Raw genomic sequence first — 16,637 nt, forward strand, 5'->3', positions numbered from 1 at the left:
GTTACAGATGTGTAAAGAACAATGTGGGTGTTGGAAACAAAACCTGTGTCCTCTATGAGAGCAGCCAGCACTCTTTTAACTGCTGAGCCATCTCCCCACCCAGTCAACATTTTTAAATTAAACATTTGAAGAGCATTTATAAAAGCTTTGAAAGATATATTTTATATACCAAACATTTATACTTTTAAAGTGTGGACTTTTAAAATATATTCACTAAATTATGTAATATAACCAATTCCACAATTATTTCATTACCCACAAAAGAAATATCAAATTCACAGTAGGGAGAGATGCAACATTTTCTCAAAAGCCTTCCCACATCCATGGCTATGACTCTATGTGCTTTCTATCTTTACATACATTCACATCACACATTATGTTCATTAGTTTTCTTTTTTGTTGGTTTTTCAAGACAGGGTTTCTCTGGGTAACACCCAGGGCTATCCTGGAACTCACTGGTAGACCAGGCTCACCTTGAACTCACAGAGCTCTGCCTGCCTTTGCCTCCCCAGTGTTGGGATTAAAGGGATGAGACACCACTACACAGCTTATATTTACTGATTTGCATATGTTGAATCTTCCCTGCAGCTCTGAAATGCATCAAACATGATCCTACTAACATTATTATTATTTTAGACAACATCTTAATTATCATGCCCTAATTGGTCTAGAACTGTCTATCTAGACTGGGCTGGCCCCTAACCCAAAGAGATTCACCTGCCACTAGCCTGTCTCAACAAAAGGGGTGGGTGGGTAAAGCATTACTTTTCAATTAGAATTTCCTTTTGGGCTTTCCCTAGTACATTCCCCTAACATGGGAGACTATATGGGTGTCAAATCACCATCTTCTGTGTCCTATGCTCTGAGTCAGTCTCCTGAGCTCAAGCTGGTCTTTAGCTTGGTTCCCACCCCATACCTCCTAAGTGGATGACAGGCATTGCTACTACAGTTTTGAGGTTTTCTGAACGGGGTTGTTTTGGTTTTGGTTTTGCTTTGTTTTAATGTTTTGAGACAGGGTCTTACAACATAGCCTTGCTTGACCTGGAATTCATAATGTAGGCCAGGCTGGCCTCAAACTCACAAAATCCATTTGCCTTTGCCTTTTTAGTTGTGGGACTAAAGGCATGTGCCAGCATGCCCAGCAAGGAAATTTATAGAGCATTTACGTATTGTGTTTGTTCACGTACTGAGGAGCATGTGGCAGTCAGAGAACAACTTATGGGATGTCCTTAAACCAGGTGGATTCTGGGAAATAAAATCAATCCTCAGGCTTGGTCGCCAAGTATTTTTACTTGCTGAACCCTTTGTTAGCCCTTAATTTATAGCCTTTTTTTTTTTTTTTAACATGCATGGGTAATTTTGCAGGCATATTTAGCATTTACAAGCATTGCCAACAAAGGCCAAAAGAGGGTGCAGGACCACTGAACTGGAGTTTTAGGCAGTTGTGAGCTACCACACGGCTGCAGACTGCTGAGCACTGAATCTGAGGTCCTTTGGAAGAACAGCCAGTGTTTGTGGTTGTTTTGTTTTTTCTCAAGACAGGGTATCCCTGTGTAGCCTTGGCTGTCCTGGAACTCATTCTGTAGACCAATATGGCCTGGAACTCAGAGGTCCTCCAGCCCCTGCCACCCAAGTGCTAGGTTAAAAGATGTGCACCACCACCCATTACCACCAACACCCTTGGCATCACTGTTCCTAATCACTGAGCCATCTGTCCAACATCAGAATTCTAAGAATTTTTAAATTTATTGTAGGTGAAAGTCACTTATCAAAAAGTGATTTCCAAATATTTTCAAATATTTTAGGTTTCCTTCACATTAACATTTTTTTATTTTGGTTTTAGAGATTAAAGGCATGTGCCACTAAGTCCATCATATCTTCCCAATTTTAAATATTGTCCCATAATTTATTCCTTTCTCAGAAAGGACCATTCTCCATCAGGCATGCTGGTTGATACACATAATCACAGCATTCTAGGAACCTAAGGCATGAGAATGGACTTATGTGTATGAACAGCTAGGCCTACATATCAAGTTCTAGGGCTTCAAGGACTACGTAGTAAACCTCTGTCTCTAAAGAACAAACCAACAAACAAAAAAACCAGCCAGGCTCAGTGATGAACCCCTATAATTCCAACACTTGGGAGGCAGAGACTGGTGGATCTCTCAATTTGAGGCCAGTCTGGTCTACAGAGATAGTTCCAGAACAGCCAGCACTACACAGAGAGACACTGTCTCCAAAAGCCAAAGTGAATAATTATAATTGTATTAATTATAATCATTAAACTAATAACTAACAAAATAGTAATAATAATGAAAAACAGAAACACTACCACTTTTACTTGAGAAAAACAGCACAAACTAAGCAAGAGAATCAAAGACAAATGACACCATGACAACGACATGAAAATTTAAAATGAAAATCGCTCTGTCCGCCCCATCTCCATATCTGAGAGTGAGAAGTTAAACAACCATGACTGAATTTCTCAGCAATTCAGAGTCATGGTGCTCACCTGGAAAGAATCCATGCAGACAGGACTAGAAGCCAGCTCCTCATCTACTGCATTTAACTTCTCCATGAAAGCACTATCCCTGCTCTGCTTTGGCTTTGGAGGAGGTGGGGGCCCCATGGGCACTACTTCAGCACTGATGTGCCTAACAGCAGGTGTGGTGACTTTCTCAACCTGGTTAAAAAGGACACTGTGTTAGGAAGAAAGCAAGACAGGGAAGGTCGGTCTTTGCATGCAGTCAATGTGGCCATTTTCCTCTTTTCTAGATGGAGACAGGTGAATGGCCATTTCAACACACGGATCTAACTAGGTCTCATCCTACTTGAGCGAGAGAAACAGAAAACTACTTGGCTTTAAAGACAGTACTTAAAACACGGGTTGCACACATCTGACCCTTAACGAGAACTCAGAAAACCTCCTTGACCATGACTAGGTCTCAGTCGTCTCTTAGCTGTTCATTCTCTCAAGGGACTTTGAAAAGGTGACAACCCACCATTACCACTGGTAAATCCGCCACTTATAAAAGAAGCCACTGCTCACATATATGTCTAAAGTCTCCCTTGTCTGGTGCTAGGGTTACCTCTGACAGCATGCCACTCTCCTCATCTGTCTCAGCCACTTCAGAAGACGCTCGCAGTCTGGATCTCTTCACTCCACGTGGAGACGAAGCAGTGCTTTCAACATCACTTTCCAATAAGCTCTAAAACAAACCCAGTGCACTCTCACGTGTGTGCCCCAACCTCAGTCCGGAGCACGAAATGTCACAACAGAATAAATCACAAAATACCAGTCATCTGGAATTCGGGTTGCCAGGATGGCACAGCAATTGACTAGGAGTATGAGACCAAGCCTGACGACCTGACCTCGACTCCCAAGATCTACATGGTGGAAGGTAAGAATCAACTCCTACCAGAATATCCTCTGATCTCCACAAGCAAACTGTGGCATGCACACACAAACAACACAGCCCACACTCAGATGTATGTGTACATATATACACACATCAATATATAATACATAAAATAATTGTGTCATAGAAAGAATACATGTACTATATACAAAAATACTATATACATTTTAGAAAGAAAATGAATTTTCAATGACTTAATATCCTAAAGAGGGAAAGACGGCAGGGATCAGATCGACAGCCTCATCTTCATTATAAACTGTCAAAGGGATTAACAGAAAAAAACAGAAGGAGAAAAAGAAGACCCCTTCTGAAGTGTTAATATCCAAGCATGAAGGCAAACAGCTTCATCCCCAGAACTCAGGAGGTAGAGGCAAGAGGATCTCTTTGAGTCTGAGGCTAGCCTGATCTACCTAGGGAACTCCAAGCCAGCCAGGGCCACACACTGATACCTTTTCTCAAAAAATAAAATAAAATAGGAAAATAATGATGAAGCTCAAAAACAAGAAAAATTACACCACAGTACATAGACATGCATTTTTTAGGTGGTAGATCTATAAAGAAAACAGCAAATAACTATCAAGACATCAAGGGGGGAGGGGGGAGGACGGTACACTCCTCTGTTGGTTTCTAATACAGAGTCTAGAACATACTGTGCAGCTGAGGATAAACCTGAACTCCATTCACAAGTGCTGGGAGTATACTTTATCTTTGTGTTATATGTGTTCCATTTCACAATGTAAGCCTAAATATTTAGGGAGTTTGAAGAGCAGAGAAACACCTCCAGCAAAGAAATTATTAGAAAAGAGAACCATGTCTCAATCATCTCTATAGAATGGGTGACAATGGGTCACCAAATAAGCCCATCCTTATCAAGCCCAATTCTTTTCTTCGGCAACAATGAACACTCACTAACCTCTTCAGCAGTCTCATCTTCCTCTTCTTCATCTGGCTGGTACTCTTCATCTGAGGAGTCATCTTCTTCTAGGTGAATATCCACAAACTGTGGAGGCTGCTTTAATAGACACACAAAACAATGGGGTGGGGGAAGACAGCCTCTAGCTCAGCAGCTAGAGGCACAAGCCCAATGACCAAGTTCAATCCCCAGGACCAGTATGGTAGAAGGAGAGAGCCAATACATGCTATGACAGGTGCTTCCACCACTCAGCACACAAAATAAATAAGTAAATATGAAATAACAAAGAGAAAGAAATGGAACAGGGCTGGAGAATAGAAAGCTCAGAGACAGATGCATGCTAACCAGGCATAAGGCTCTGGATTCTGGCTGCAGCAGAGGACAGATGGGAGGGAAAGAGAGGTGGGGGGAGGGAGGGAGAGGAGAGAGGGAGGCAGAAAGGGAGGGAGGGGAGGAGGATAGGAAGGAAGGAGGGAAGGAGGGAGAGAAGGGAGGGAGGGAGGCACAAGTCACACACATTTGGAAAAAGAAGTGACTATATTAGGGAGAAAAAAGAAATCTGTGAGCCCAATGTTAAGTCACATCAACAACACAGCAGGGTTTTCATGATTCCATTAGGTGGAAGGTTAGGTGTAAACATGGAAAAACCCAAACCTCTAATAAAAAAAGAAAAAGAAAAAGAAAAGGCATATCTACAAAATAGTGAATATAGAGAAAGTAGTTACGTTTCAAAACTGATGAAGTATTTTAGAAAAAGGGTAACAAGACTTCTAAGCTTACCTTAATTTCATTGGCTGTCTTAATTGGTGAAATATTCCAGGTTGGAATTACCTATCAAAAAGAATGTGAGTAATATCATGTATCTGTTTTCCTTTCACTGATAATCACAAAGAACTATATCTAACCACTTCATAAGTAGCTACAATGATCTATTGGTGTTGACTGTCACTGAGCATCATATTCTCAAATAACTGTGGGGTTTATAACTCCAGCACTTGCAGGGCTGAGAGAGGAAGAGTGCGAAAAGCTCAGAGCAGCCTGGCTATAGTAAGTTCCAGGTCAGCAGCCTGGGTCACAGTGTGTGACCCTGACTCAACCAACCCACCACCGGCAACAGAAACAATAGCAGCAACAGCAAAGCTACACAGAAGACAATGAAAAAAGCACTATCCCAGGATGTAACTTGGTTGCCCTTGATTCATGCCAGGGCACAGCATGAAAACCTGGACAGGGTGGTTCACACTGCAATCCCATGTATATCCGGTAAGCATTCTCACATTGAGCTAAGAGCCTCAGCCAACATAATTCTTTCAAAAAGCAAACCCAGAACAATACTGTTCATGTATTCCTTATCTATGAACAACCAAGAATGAGATTTTATTTCCCTAGGTAAAGAGAAACTCACAACACATACCACTCCTTTCTCCACCACTTCCTTCAGTTTAGAGCGCGTCATCTTAGGCTCCTAAGAAGGGAGATACATGAAGAAAATGGTCAATAAAACTTACAGTGTGTTTTTTCCAATCTGAGATGTGTCAAGTTGTTTACAAAATCCTACATGACCTCCCACACTGGAAAATTTCCATGACATGGAAACAGTGACAAGAGGCTACTCACAAACAGTGGCATGTCTTCTGTCTCACTGATGGCAGCTTTCATCATGGCTACAACATGTTCATTTGTAATTACTTCCTGGAGGAGAGAGATGAAATCCCACTTTATGCCAAGAGTTTGTCATCTAGATAATATTCATTTCTATTTAACTGCCACTTGACATAGATAGATCTCTGTGGAGCATAAACAGTAGCTAGATCCTCAAACTGAGCTCAAGAAAAACAACTCAAGATAAAGAAGGCAGAAGCAAACCTTGAAAAAATGTTGCAGCAAATGGTCCCAGTCATTACCTGCTACTGGGACAGAAATACACAGAACCAGGTAAGAGGTGGAAGAAAATTATGCATCAAAGGCATTAATTTTTGATCTTGCCTGTTGTGCATGCTAAGCTATTACTCTTCTAGCTCTCAAAGGCATTCTTCACACATGCACAAAGCACTACTACTATGGATGTTTTTCTGAATAGGAATCTTACTAATCAGATCAGTGGAAGGAGGTATGGGCAGTTCATCTTAACTCCTGTTCAGACTTCTCACTTGTGCTGAGTGCAAAGAGAAACCTAATCCTTAGATGGAACACATTTTGTCACACTTAACCAACAAAACTGCTAATTCATACACCTGGAGTCAGGGGAGTTACAGGTCTACTTATTTGTTCTCGATGGAAAGTTTCTAGGTGAAATATGTAGCTGCCCACGGCTACTCACATGCAGGATGTTCCGTACATTGACTGCTGTCAGATTGTGCTGCTTAGCACCATCCTCTAAGGTACGATCCAGCATGTCATCCAGGTTTAGGTCATGTGCCATCGTCCCTTGTTCTTGACACTTTCCATCTCGTTTCCTCTTGGTACCCTTTTTAGTTTTTTTTCTTCTATCACTTTCTTCATTCTCTTGTCTTTCTGCAAATGAACCAAGAAGAAAGTCCTAGAATCTCCAAAACAACTTCTCTAGGAACTCGGCCCCCAACCAACAGTGGAAAGAAACCAACCTGCCTGCTGTCTAACTTGAAAATCACACACCATCATGTGGCAATGGTGGTATATTATGGAGCTGGTAATGGTACTATGCCACTGGTCATAATACCTAACACATGGCTGGGTATAGTAGCAAACACCTTGAATGCCAGCACTAGGGGGGCAGAGACAGGTAGATTTCTGAGATCAAAGCCAGCCTAGTCTACATAGTGAGTTCCTGAACATGCAGAACTAAATATTGAGACCCTGTCTTGAAAGAACAAAGTAAAAAAAAATTAGCTAACACAAGCCAAGCAGTGGTGACACACACCTTTAATCCTAGCACCCAGGAGGCAGAGGCAGATGGATCTCTGAGTTCAGGGCCAGTCTGGTCTACAGAGTGAGTTCCAGGACAGCCAGGGCTACATAGAGAAACCCTGTCTCAAAACAGACAAACAAACGAACAAAAAACCCCCAAAAACAAAACATTCCCAAAGAACAGAAAACAAATGAAAAAAACAAAAAACAAAAAACCTAAAACTCATGAAACATACTGCAAACTATTTGATATTTGATAGAAACTATTCATTTTCCCATTGTACAGATGAGAAAACTGAAACAGAAAAAATGTCCCTGCCAGATCTGATGGCAAATCTGTAACACCTTGGGATGAGAAGACATAGTACAAGTTCCAGGCCAGTAGAGTCCATAGAGAATGACATGAGCAACATAAAGAACCTCTGCTATGCTGGGCACACTGACCACACACCTTGAATCCCAGAAAGAGGCAGATAGATCTGCCAAAGGCCAACCTAGTCTACACAGGTTTCAGTCTAGCCAGGGCTACCTACACAGTGAAACCCTAACTCAAAAAAAAAAAAAGGGGGGGTGGGGTGGGAGGTGGGGATAGAGAGATGGCTCAGTGGTTAAAAGCATGGACTTCTCTTCTAGAGGAGATTCAATTGGAAACACACATAGTGGCGCACAACTACCTGTAACTCCAGATCCGCAGGATCCGATGCCATCATCTGGCTTCTACAGGCATATGGTGCATAGAAACACATGCAAGCAGGAAATTTATGATGCAGAATTTTTTGAAAATCCATAGATAAATATATATTATTAAGTTAGACTTAGGAAAATATTTAGAAAAAAATAAAAAAATAAGGGTAAGAAATTTACTAAATACACCTGATCCCAAGGATGAAATGACTACATTCAGATCCAGAGCCTGAAGCCATTAAGGTCAAGAGTTCAGTTAATGGTGTAGAGAAATCAGAACGGTATAGTACAGTGTGAAAAGAGTAAGACATCAGGGCCTTCCCTTTTGGGAGGGAATGATGGGAACAGACCCATACAGTAAGACTAAGACACAAAAGGAAACAGCTCAGTGCTTATCCTCTTGAGGAATAAAAACTGCTCTTAAATTGTAGTTTAGTGTCTGGTCCCCAGAAGAAGTCCTTTTACCAAGAGCAGGCATTTGGATAAGGGTTTCCATTGCCTTCAGAAGCTGGAGGAAAGTTCCTTCGTGCTAAAGCAGTCATTCTCCTCAGCATTGGCAAGAACTTGGCCCTTCCAGTTACATATAATTGGTGCCCACTAGCTTGTCGAGATCAATGCTAGACTCCTCAATCCCTGATCTCAAACTACACCCCAGCTCACATGCCCCTTGTCTCCCATTTATCTCTATGTGCAACCATAGAGTATGAAAGTTGTATTTTTTTTTTCAATAAATGCTGCTGGCAGCCATCCTGATTCACCTTCAGATCCTGTCTGTTGTTGCCACACCCACCCTCCTACCCCCGTCTCCACACATGCTCTTTGGGACCTGAACCCCCGACCCCAAGCGGGTCTCAACAAGCCTAATGACTTGACCTCCACACCACTGTCATGGAGCACATACTCATGCATGTCTGTGCACAAACACACACTAAACAGAATAAAGACTAAAAGGTATTAATTGGAGCAGGTGAAATGGCTCAACTGGTAAAGATGCTTTCTTTCTGCCAAGCCAAACACCTGAGTCTTATCCCCAACACTCACATGGTGGAAGCAGAGAACCAATTCCCCCAGGTTGTGTTTCTAACCACCATGTTCACGCTATGGACCACACCCACACCCACACACAAATACACACATATAAACACTACATGAGGGGCTGGAGAGATGGCTCAGAGGTTAAGAGCACTGGCTGCTCTTCCAGAGGTCCTGAGTTCAATTCCCAGCAACCACATGGTGGTTCATAACCATCTGTATTGAGATCTGGTGCCCTCTTCTGGCGCGCAGGCATATATGGAGGCAGAATGTTGTATACATAATAAATAAATAAAATATTAAAAAAAATAAACACTACCTGATGTCATTTAAAAACATAATCCAGTCGGGCGGTTGTGATGCACACCTTTAATCTCAGCACTGGGGAGGCAGAGGCAGGTAGATCTCTGAGTTAGAGCCTGGTCTACAAAGGGAATTCCAGGATAGCCAATGCTACACAAAGAAACCCAGCCTCAAAAAAAAAAAAGCAAAAAACAAAAACAGAGAGAGAGAGAGAAAAAACTATAAAGTAACTAAAGACAAGGAGGAGTCTGAGTAGAAAGGACTAAGGACCATAAATAAGAAAGTGAAATGTTGGGTCTAGGACTGAACTGAAACAAAAGATATCGAGTAGAAAACTAAAGAAATCCAAAGGAGTCTTCTGATCATCACACAACAGCCAAGCATGATGGCACACACTTGTTTGTAATTCCACCTTTTATGAGGCATAAAATTGCCACAAGTTTATATCCAGTTTGGACTACGAAGTAATCCTCTCCCCTAGAAAATTATATATATTATATAAATTATATTATATATCTCAGGTTAACAAAACGGCTGATGGCTGAGCAGGTAAGGGCAATTGTCATGAAGGCCTAATGACCTGAGTTAGATTTAGATGGCACTGTGGAAGGACAGAACTAAGGATTGTGTAGGGACGTCTACATATGAACTTCAATGTACATTCACTGCAGGAGTACACATGCACTCACATGCTAACACACACACACACACACACACACACACACACACACACACACACACACACACCAATAACCATATTGCTACAACAAATCGAACAAGTCACCACGCGTTGGTGGCGCACGCCTTCAATCCCAGCACTCAGGAGGCAGAGGCAGGCGGATCTCTGTGAGTTCAAGGCCAGTCTGGTCTCCAGAGCGAATGCCAGGACAGGCTCCAAAGCTACACAGAGAAATCCTGTCTCGAAAAACAAACAAACAAAAAAAACAAACAAACAAAAAACGAAATCACACAGGCTTTATGTATAAAAAAAAAAGTTCAGGTACCTTAAAAACAATTTAATAAGTGGTACTAGGATAAAAACCCATACTCATCCATCCTGCCCCTCAAACAATTTGTTTGTATATTTATTTATTATTTAGTTGTTTTGGTTATTTGCAACAAGGTCTTACTAAATAGACCAGGCTGGCCTTGAATTCACAGATCTGCCTAAGAGTATTGGGATTAAAGGCTTGCCCCACCACACCCATCCGAAAACAAGTATCTTAATTCTTTCCACAAAACAAACACACATGGTAAAAATTCAAATTGTAAAATTTCTAGAAGACAAGAGAAAATATTCTGCGATGTAAAAGTAGGTAAAGATTTCTGGAGAGAGGACATAAAAACATAATAAATAAAAGAAATATATAAAACAAGCCAGTGCTCAGGAGGCAGATGCAGGTGGATCTCTGTGAGTTCGAGACCAGCCTGGTCTACAAGAGCTAGTAACAGGACAGCATCCAAAGCCACAGAGAAACTCTGTCTCGAAAAACAAACAAACAAACAAACAAACAAACAAACAGAAATATATAAACTCACCTTCACTTAAAAAAAAAAAGTCCCATTGGCCACAAGGGTGACTCGGCAGGTAATGGCACTTGCAGCCAAGTCTGACAATTTGAGTTCAACCCCCAAGACCTACAGATAGAGGAAGATAATTTCTGAAGCACTGTCTTCTGACTTCACATGTATGCAATGGCTGGAGTGCCCACACACATACACGCACAAAAATAAGTAAATAATTAATTAAAAAAACTTGTATCCCTTAATTAAAAACAAAAATAAAATAAAGAGCTAGAGAGATGGCTCAAATATTAAGAGCGCTTGTTCATCCAAAGGACAGTCCCAGCACAAACATCTGGCAGTCCACAACAACCCTAATTCCAGCTCCAAGGCATCCAATGCCCTCTTCTGACCTCCAGAGGCACCCACACATACATGGCGCACACACACACACGCACGCACGCACGCACGGCAAGTGGACTTCTATGAGTTTAAGGTCAGCCTGATCTACAGACCAGCTAGGACTACATAGAGTCACCCTTACTATAAATAACCAAACAAATAAATAAAGCTTTCTTTAAAAATAAAAAAATTAGGGGGCTAGAGAGATGGCTCAGAGGTTAAGAGCACTGACTGCTCTTCCAGAGGTCCTGAGTTCAATTCCCAGCAACCACATGGTGGCTCACAACCATCCATTATGAGATCTGGTGCCCGTTTCTGATGTGCAGATATACATGGAAACAGAATGTTGTATACATATAAATAAATAAAATCTTTTTAAAAAATTAATTAATTAATTAATTAAATCCCAGCTGTGTGTTTAATTCCAGTACTCAGAATACAGATGCATGTAGATTTTTGTGAGCTTGAGGCTAGCCTGGTATACACAGTAAGGTCCAGGACAGCCAGAGCTACATAACAGACAGACCCTGGCTGAAATAAATAAGTAAATAAATAAATAAATAATAAATAAGTGAATAATAAATAAGCCATAGTGCATAAACAAAGGCAGAAGTGTCTTAAATCTGAGGACACCTTGGCTGTCCACGTGAAACCCAACATCAAAAAGTGTTTCCTATGAAGTTCAGCACCCATTTTCCATGATTTGCAAATACTCCTAATAACCTAACAAAAAATTAAAATGCTGGTAATATGGCTCAAGGGTAAAATATTCAAACAACAGAACATTAAACAGCAATAAAACGAACAATCTACAACTTTAGGCAGTATGAATGAATTTTTTAAAAATAATTTAACTTTATTTTATGTGCATTGGTGTGAAGGTGTCAGATCCCCAGGAACTGGAGTTACAGACAGTTCTGAGCTGCCACGTGGGTTCTGGGAATTGAACCCGGATCCTCTGAAAGAACAGCCCATGATCTTAACCGCTGAGCCATCTCTCCAGCCCCAAATGAATTTTGGTAGTATGAATTCATACATAAAACACAGAGTAGAGCCGGGTGGTGGTGGCACACGCCTTTTAGTCCCAGCACTCAGGAGGCAGAGGCAGGTGGATCTCTGTGAGTTTGAGACCAGCCTGGTCTACAAAGCCACACAGAAATTCTGTCTCGAAAAACAAACAAACAAACAAACAAACAAACAAACAAAAAAACACAGAGTAGAAAACAACCACCAAAAGCAAATACAGCTAATCCCATTTGTTTTATAAAGACAAAGAGGCTGAATGAACACATGCTAGTAGAAGTCAGGGTTTATTACTACCAAGGTGTTCAACTAGGAACTGAAAGGGAAGACAAGGTTGGTCTCTAAGTTCCAGATGCTGCCATTACCTTGACAGAAAACCCCAGCCAGCTGATGTGTGCAGTTACTACATACGTATTATGTGCTTCAATAGTCTGTTGCTTTGATGCTGCTTCAATTGTTTTTGTTTTGTTCTGTTTTAATTAAAAAGAAAAAGAAAGCCTACCCATTGGAATAAAGAGTCCACCATCCTCCTTCTCTTCCTCAGTCTGGTGAACCACAGTTCTGAGTGGCTTTTCTTGAGGAAAGGCAGAACCATCTGGCTGGAATGGTTTCCTAGGCTGGGCTCCTGGTTTTGCAGACTGGCTGCCAGATGACAGAAAAGGTAACTCCCCTCCAGAATGCATCTCAAGTTTTCCTAAAAGAATCGCAAACAATGCTCCACACTCTGCTCATTCTTAATCACGTGCTACTGCAGAATTAGCATCTTTTCCTAAGATCTTCATGTTAGACACCTTCATTAAGCATACTATACACATAGGCTTTCCCTTCTCTTCAAGATAGGCTCCCAAAAACAAATAACGAAATGAAAATTCAGATCCAAATTATTCACCTATAATTCACAGAATGAACTAGATAACTGCTGCAATAACATTTTGAATTCAAATATGCTTTGAACCCTATGCTTTCCTAAGAAAAATAAGACCTTTTTGGGGATTTAGTTTAGTGGTAAATAGTTAGCCTAGTACATATGTCTGCTCTGGGTTCAATTCACAACACTATCAGATCATTATAGAGACATGTATTTAGACTTGACTATTAACCCTACATTAACACCAGAAAAAGATATAAAAATGTCCCAGGTAGGAGCTGGATCAGAGATTAAGAGCAATGGCTGTTCTTTCAATTCCTGGCACCCATACTGCAACTCACATCCACCTGTAACTACAATTCCAGGTGATCTAATGCCCTCTTTTGCCCTCTACAGGCATAGGCATGCACCTGGTATACAGATAGGCAAAACACCTATCTGTGGTTTGATTGAGAATGACCCCCATAGGCTCATATATTTGCATGCTTACTCCTCAGTTGTGAACTGTTTGAGAAGGATTCAAACGACTAGGAGATACAGTGTTGTTGGAGGAAGAGTAGCAATGGGGGTGGGCTTTGAGGTTTCACAAAAGCCCATGCCAGGCCCAGTGGTTCTTTGTCTGTGGACGGGAAATGTAAAGGTCTCAGCTACTGCTACAGCACCACACTTGCCATCATGTTGTCATCCACCACAGCAAGGTGACACTGAACTAACCCACTAAAACTATAAACCAGGACCCAAATAAATATTTTCTTTTATAAGAGCTGCCTTGGCCATAGTGTCTCTTCACAGCAATAGAAACAACAGAACAATAGAAACTACTAACAACAGACATAAAAATTTAAAAATTGTAAAAATGAAAACTGTCTGAGGCATACTGGCACACAACTATGACCCTAGCACTGGGGAGGTTGAAGCAGAAGGATATTGAGTTTAAGGCATAGGCTCCATAGCGAGGCTAGGTCTGAAAATAAAAAAGTAAATAGATAAACAAATAAAAGCAGACATTCCTGACTCTATAATTAATTTTACAAATAAATTAATATACCATTAATCATTAAATACATACTGCCAAAAAGAAACATGAAAATCAACTGGTCAACACTGTAAATTGGAAGACAATCTGATGTACATAGGGAGTTTCAGGAGAAGGAAGACTCATATGCTAGGTGGCACATGTCAGCAATGGGAACACAGAAGAAGGAAGATCTCTGTGAGCTGCAGGCCAGTATGGACTACAAAGTGAAACTGTCTCACAAGAGAGACAGAGAGACAGACACACAGAGAGAGACAGAGAAAGAGAAGGAGAGAAAAAAAAACACTATTCCTGGGAGCTGTCTTTGCTTTCCAAATCCTCACATGCACTAACAGACACAAGCACACAAATAAACAAACAGCAGAGTTTGGCAACACCATTAACCAAATCCTGGGGAAGCAGAGGCAGTCATATCTCTAGGTTCGAGGCCAGCCTGGCATACAGAATGAGTGCCAGGTAGCAAAGCTATATGATGAGACCAGGTCTTTAAAACTAATTTCTTTCTTTCTTTTTCTTTTTCTTTTTTTTTTTTTTTTTTTTTTTTGAGACGAGTCAAGTGTAGCACTGAGGAGAGGGACAGTGTAGAACAGGAGTTCAAGTTAACCTGTAACAGACTGTGCACATTGACTGAAAATGACTCACTAACTTCAGACCAGTCCAAAGAAGAAATTCAGAAAGTGAAAATAGTTAAACATAAAAAGAAACCAATGTTTTAAAAGAAAAAAAAAAGAATGCATCAGCACTTGCATATACACAAAATATCTCTGAGACACACCCAAGGAGCTGCTACAGGGGATCAGAGGGAAAGAGTGGAGGGCAGGAGGCAGAGCAGAGCCTGAACAAGTGCTCATCACTTCACAAGAATAAGGGGAGAAGTCTGATGCTCACTGAACTCTGTATTCATTTGTTTGGGGTTTCCTTGGGGAGAGTGGTTTGTTTGGTTTTATTTTGATATATGGCTTGGGAGTACAAACTTTAATGGCTGAACCCTTGTTTTTATTTTGAGACAAGGTCTCCCTACATAGCTGAAGCCAGCCAGGAGACACAGCGTCCTGCCTCAGCTTCCCAAAGGCAAACATTACAGGTGTATGCCACCACATACAGGTGTATGCTACTTTCTACATTTCCAAAATGTTTTTGATGTGTTTGCTGCCTCCTTTTGTTTATAGAATCTAAAGTCACCTCCATTGGCAACATGCAACAGGCTTTGCTTAACAAGGACCGTAGTAACTGCTCTCTAATCCATCAGGGACTGGTAAAATAGCTCAGCAGGTCAAAGTTGATTGTAACCAAGTCTGATCCCCAGAACCCACACAGTGGAAGGAGGACATGCTCTCAGTTATGTCCAGTCTGGGATACACAGTGAACTCAAGGCCAGCTCAGGCTGGAAACAACTAACAGTAACTCACCCTGGCACTGAAATTTCAGGTATGTCTACATACATACTTGTCCTGCTTCCTCCCCTTCTTCCTTTGATTGTTTTGGATACAGGGTCCCTCTACACACCCCTTGACTGTCCCGGAAGGCACTATGCACACCAAGCTGGCCTCAAACTCACAGAGATCTGCCTGACTCTGCCTCCTGAGTGCTGGGAATAAAGGACTGTCCCGCCATGCGTGCCCAGCACTGTATTTTTTTCTCCAAAGCCAGGTCTCATGTAACCCAGGCTGACCTCAAAGTCACTATAAAACCAAAGATGACCTTGAATTCCACCCCCATGTGGGGAGCTTCCAGGCATGGGTCACTATACCCACACCTTACCTTTTCTTGAGACAGAATCTTGCAATGTACTCCTGACTGGCCTCTATCTATCAGCAATCCTCCTATCTCAGCCTCCTGAGTGCCTGGATTACAGGCAAACACCACAACGCCCAGCTTACAATATTTTGAAATACATGCCAGCACCTTTAAATCCACATAAAATTGCTCTTCAAAGTACCCATATCCAGGTTGACAGCAGAGCTTTCCTCACTGGAACTTCTGTCACCTGAAACATCTGGAACTATTCCAAGTTAGCCTACAATTCTGGTTTGGTTTTATGAAGCAGGGACTCCTATTCAGGCTGGCTTCAAAACCACAAATGCACCGCCAAGGATGCACTAGAACCCTTGATCCGCCTGTTGCTGTCTCCTAAATGCTGAGAGTTACAGATGTACTCCACCACACCATGTTTTATGACTTGCTGAGGCTTCAATCCAGAACTTCATGAATGCTAGGCAAGCACTCTAGGAACTTAGCTACAGCCCCAGACTTTGTCCTTTAAAAAAAAAAAAAAAAATACTCTGTGTGTGTGTGTGTGTGTGTGTGTGTGTGTGTGTGTGTGTGTTTATGTATGCCTCTGATCTCTGCAGGCATGAACACGTGCCTGCAGAGATCAGAGATGCTGTAACTACCCAACAGCTGCAGTTATAGGTACCTGTAAGCAACTCAAACTAAGTGTTGGGAATTTAACTTCAGTCCTTTGAAAGAGCAGTATGTGCTCTTAATCATTGAGCCACCTTTCCTGCTCCCAATTACTCTTTTGAAATTAATTCATATATACTAATTTCCCTCCCTCCCTGTCTCTTC

The 16,637-nt window shown here is 41.5% G+C and overlaps 1 protein-coding gene across 14 annotated transcripts in view; it reads right to left on the reverse strand.

Moving 5' to 3' along the window:
* LOC100771675 (GON-4-like protein) overlaps positions 1-16,637 on the reverse strand; it is a 61,673-nt gene that overhangs the window by 39,415 nt on the left and 5,621 nt on the right. For 5 of the 14 annotated variants that reach the window (XM_027393172.2, XM_027393170.2, XM_027393167.2 and 2 more), the window contains exons 3-10: positions 12,668-12,859; positions 6,653-6,846; positions 5,950-6,024; positions 5,747-5,797; positions 5,113-5,163; positions 4,333-4,431; positions 3,090-3,209; positions 2,513-2,683 (exon numbers count right to left, since the gene is read on the reverse strand). In XM_027393172.2, coding sequence (XP_027248973.1) covers positions 2,513-2,683; positions 3,090-3,209; positions 4,333-4,431; positions 5,113-5,163; positions 5,747-5,797; positions 5,950-6,024; positions 6,653-6,846; positions 12,668-12,859 — 953 coding nt within the window. The remainder of the gene's footprint in view (positions 1-2,512; positions 2,684-3,089; positions 3,210-4,332; positions 4,432-5,112; positions 5,164-5,746; positions 5,798-5,949; positions 6,025-6,652; positions 6,847-12,667; positions 12,860-16,637) is intronic. The other 9 variants (XM_027393173.2, XM_027393179.2, XM_027393178.2 and 6 more) reach the window with 9 other exon arrangements.

This window comes from Cricetulus griseus, assembly GCF_003668045.3.
Source record: "Cricetulus griseus strain 17A/GY chromosome 1 unlocalized genomic scaffold, alternate assembly CriGri-PICRH-1.0 chr1_0, whole genome shotgun sequence".
Lineage (NCBI taxonomy): Eukaryota > Metazoa > Chordata > Mammalia > Rodentia > Cricetidae > Cricetulus > Cricetulus griseus.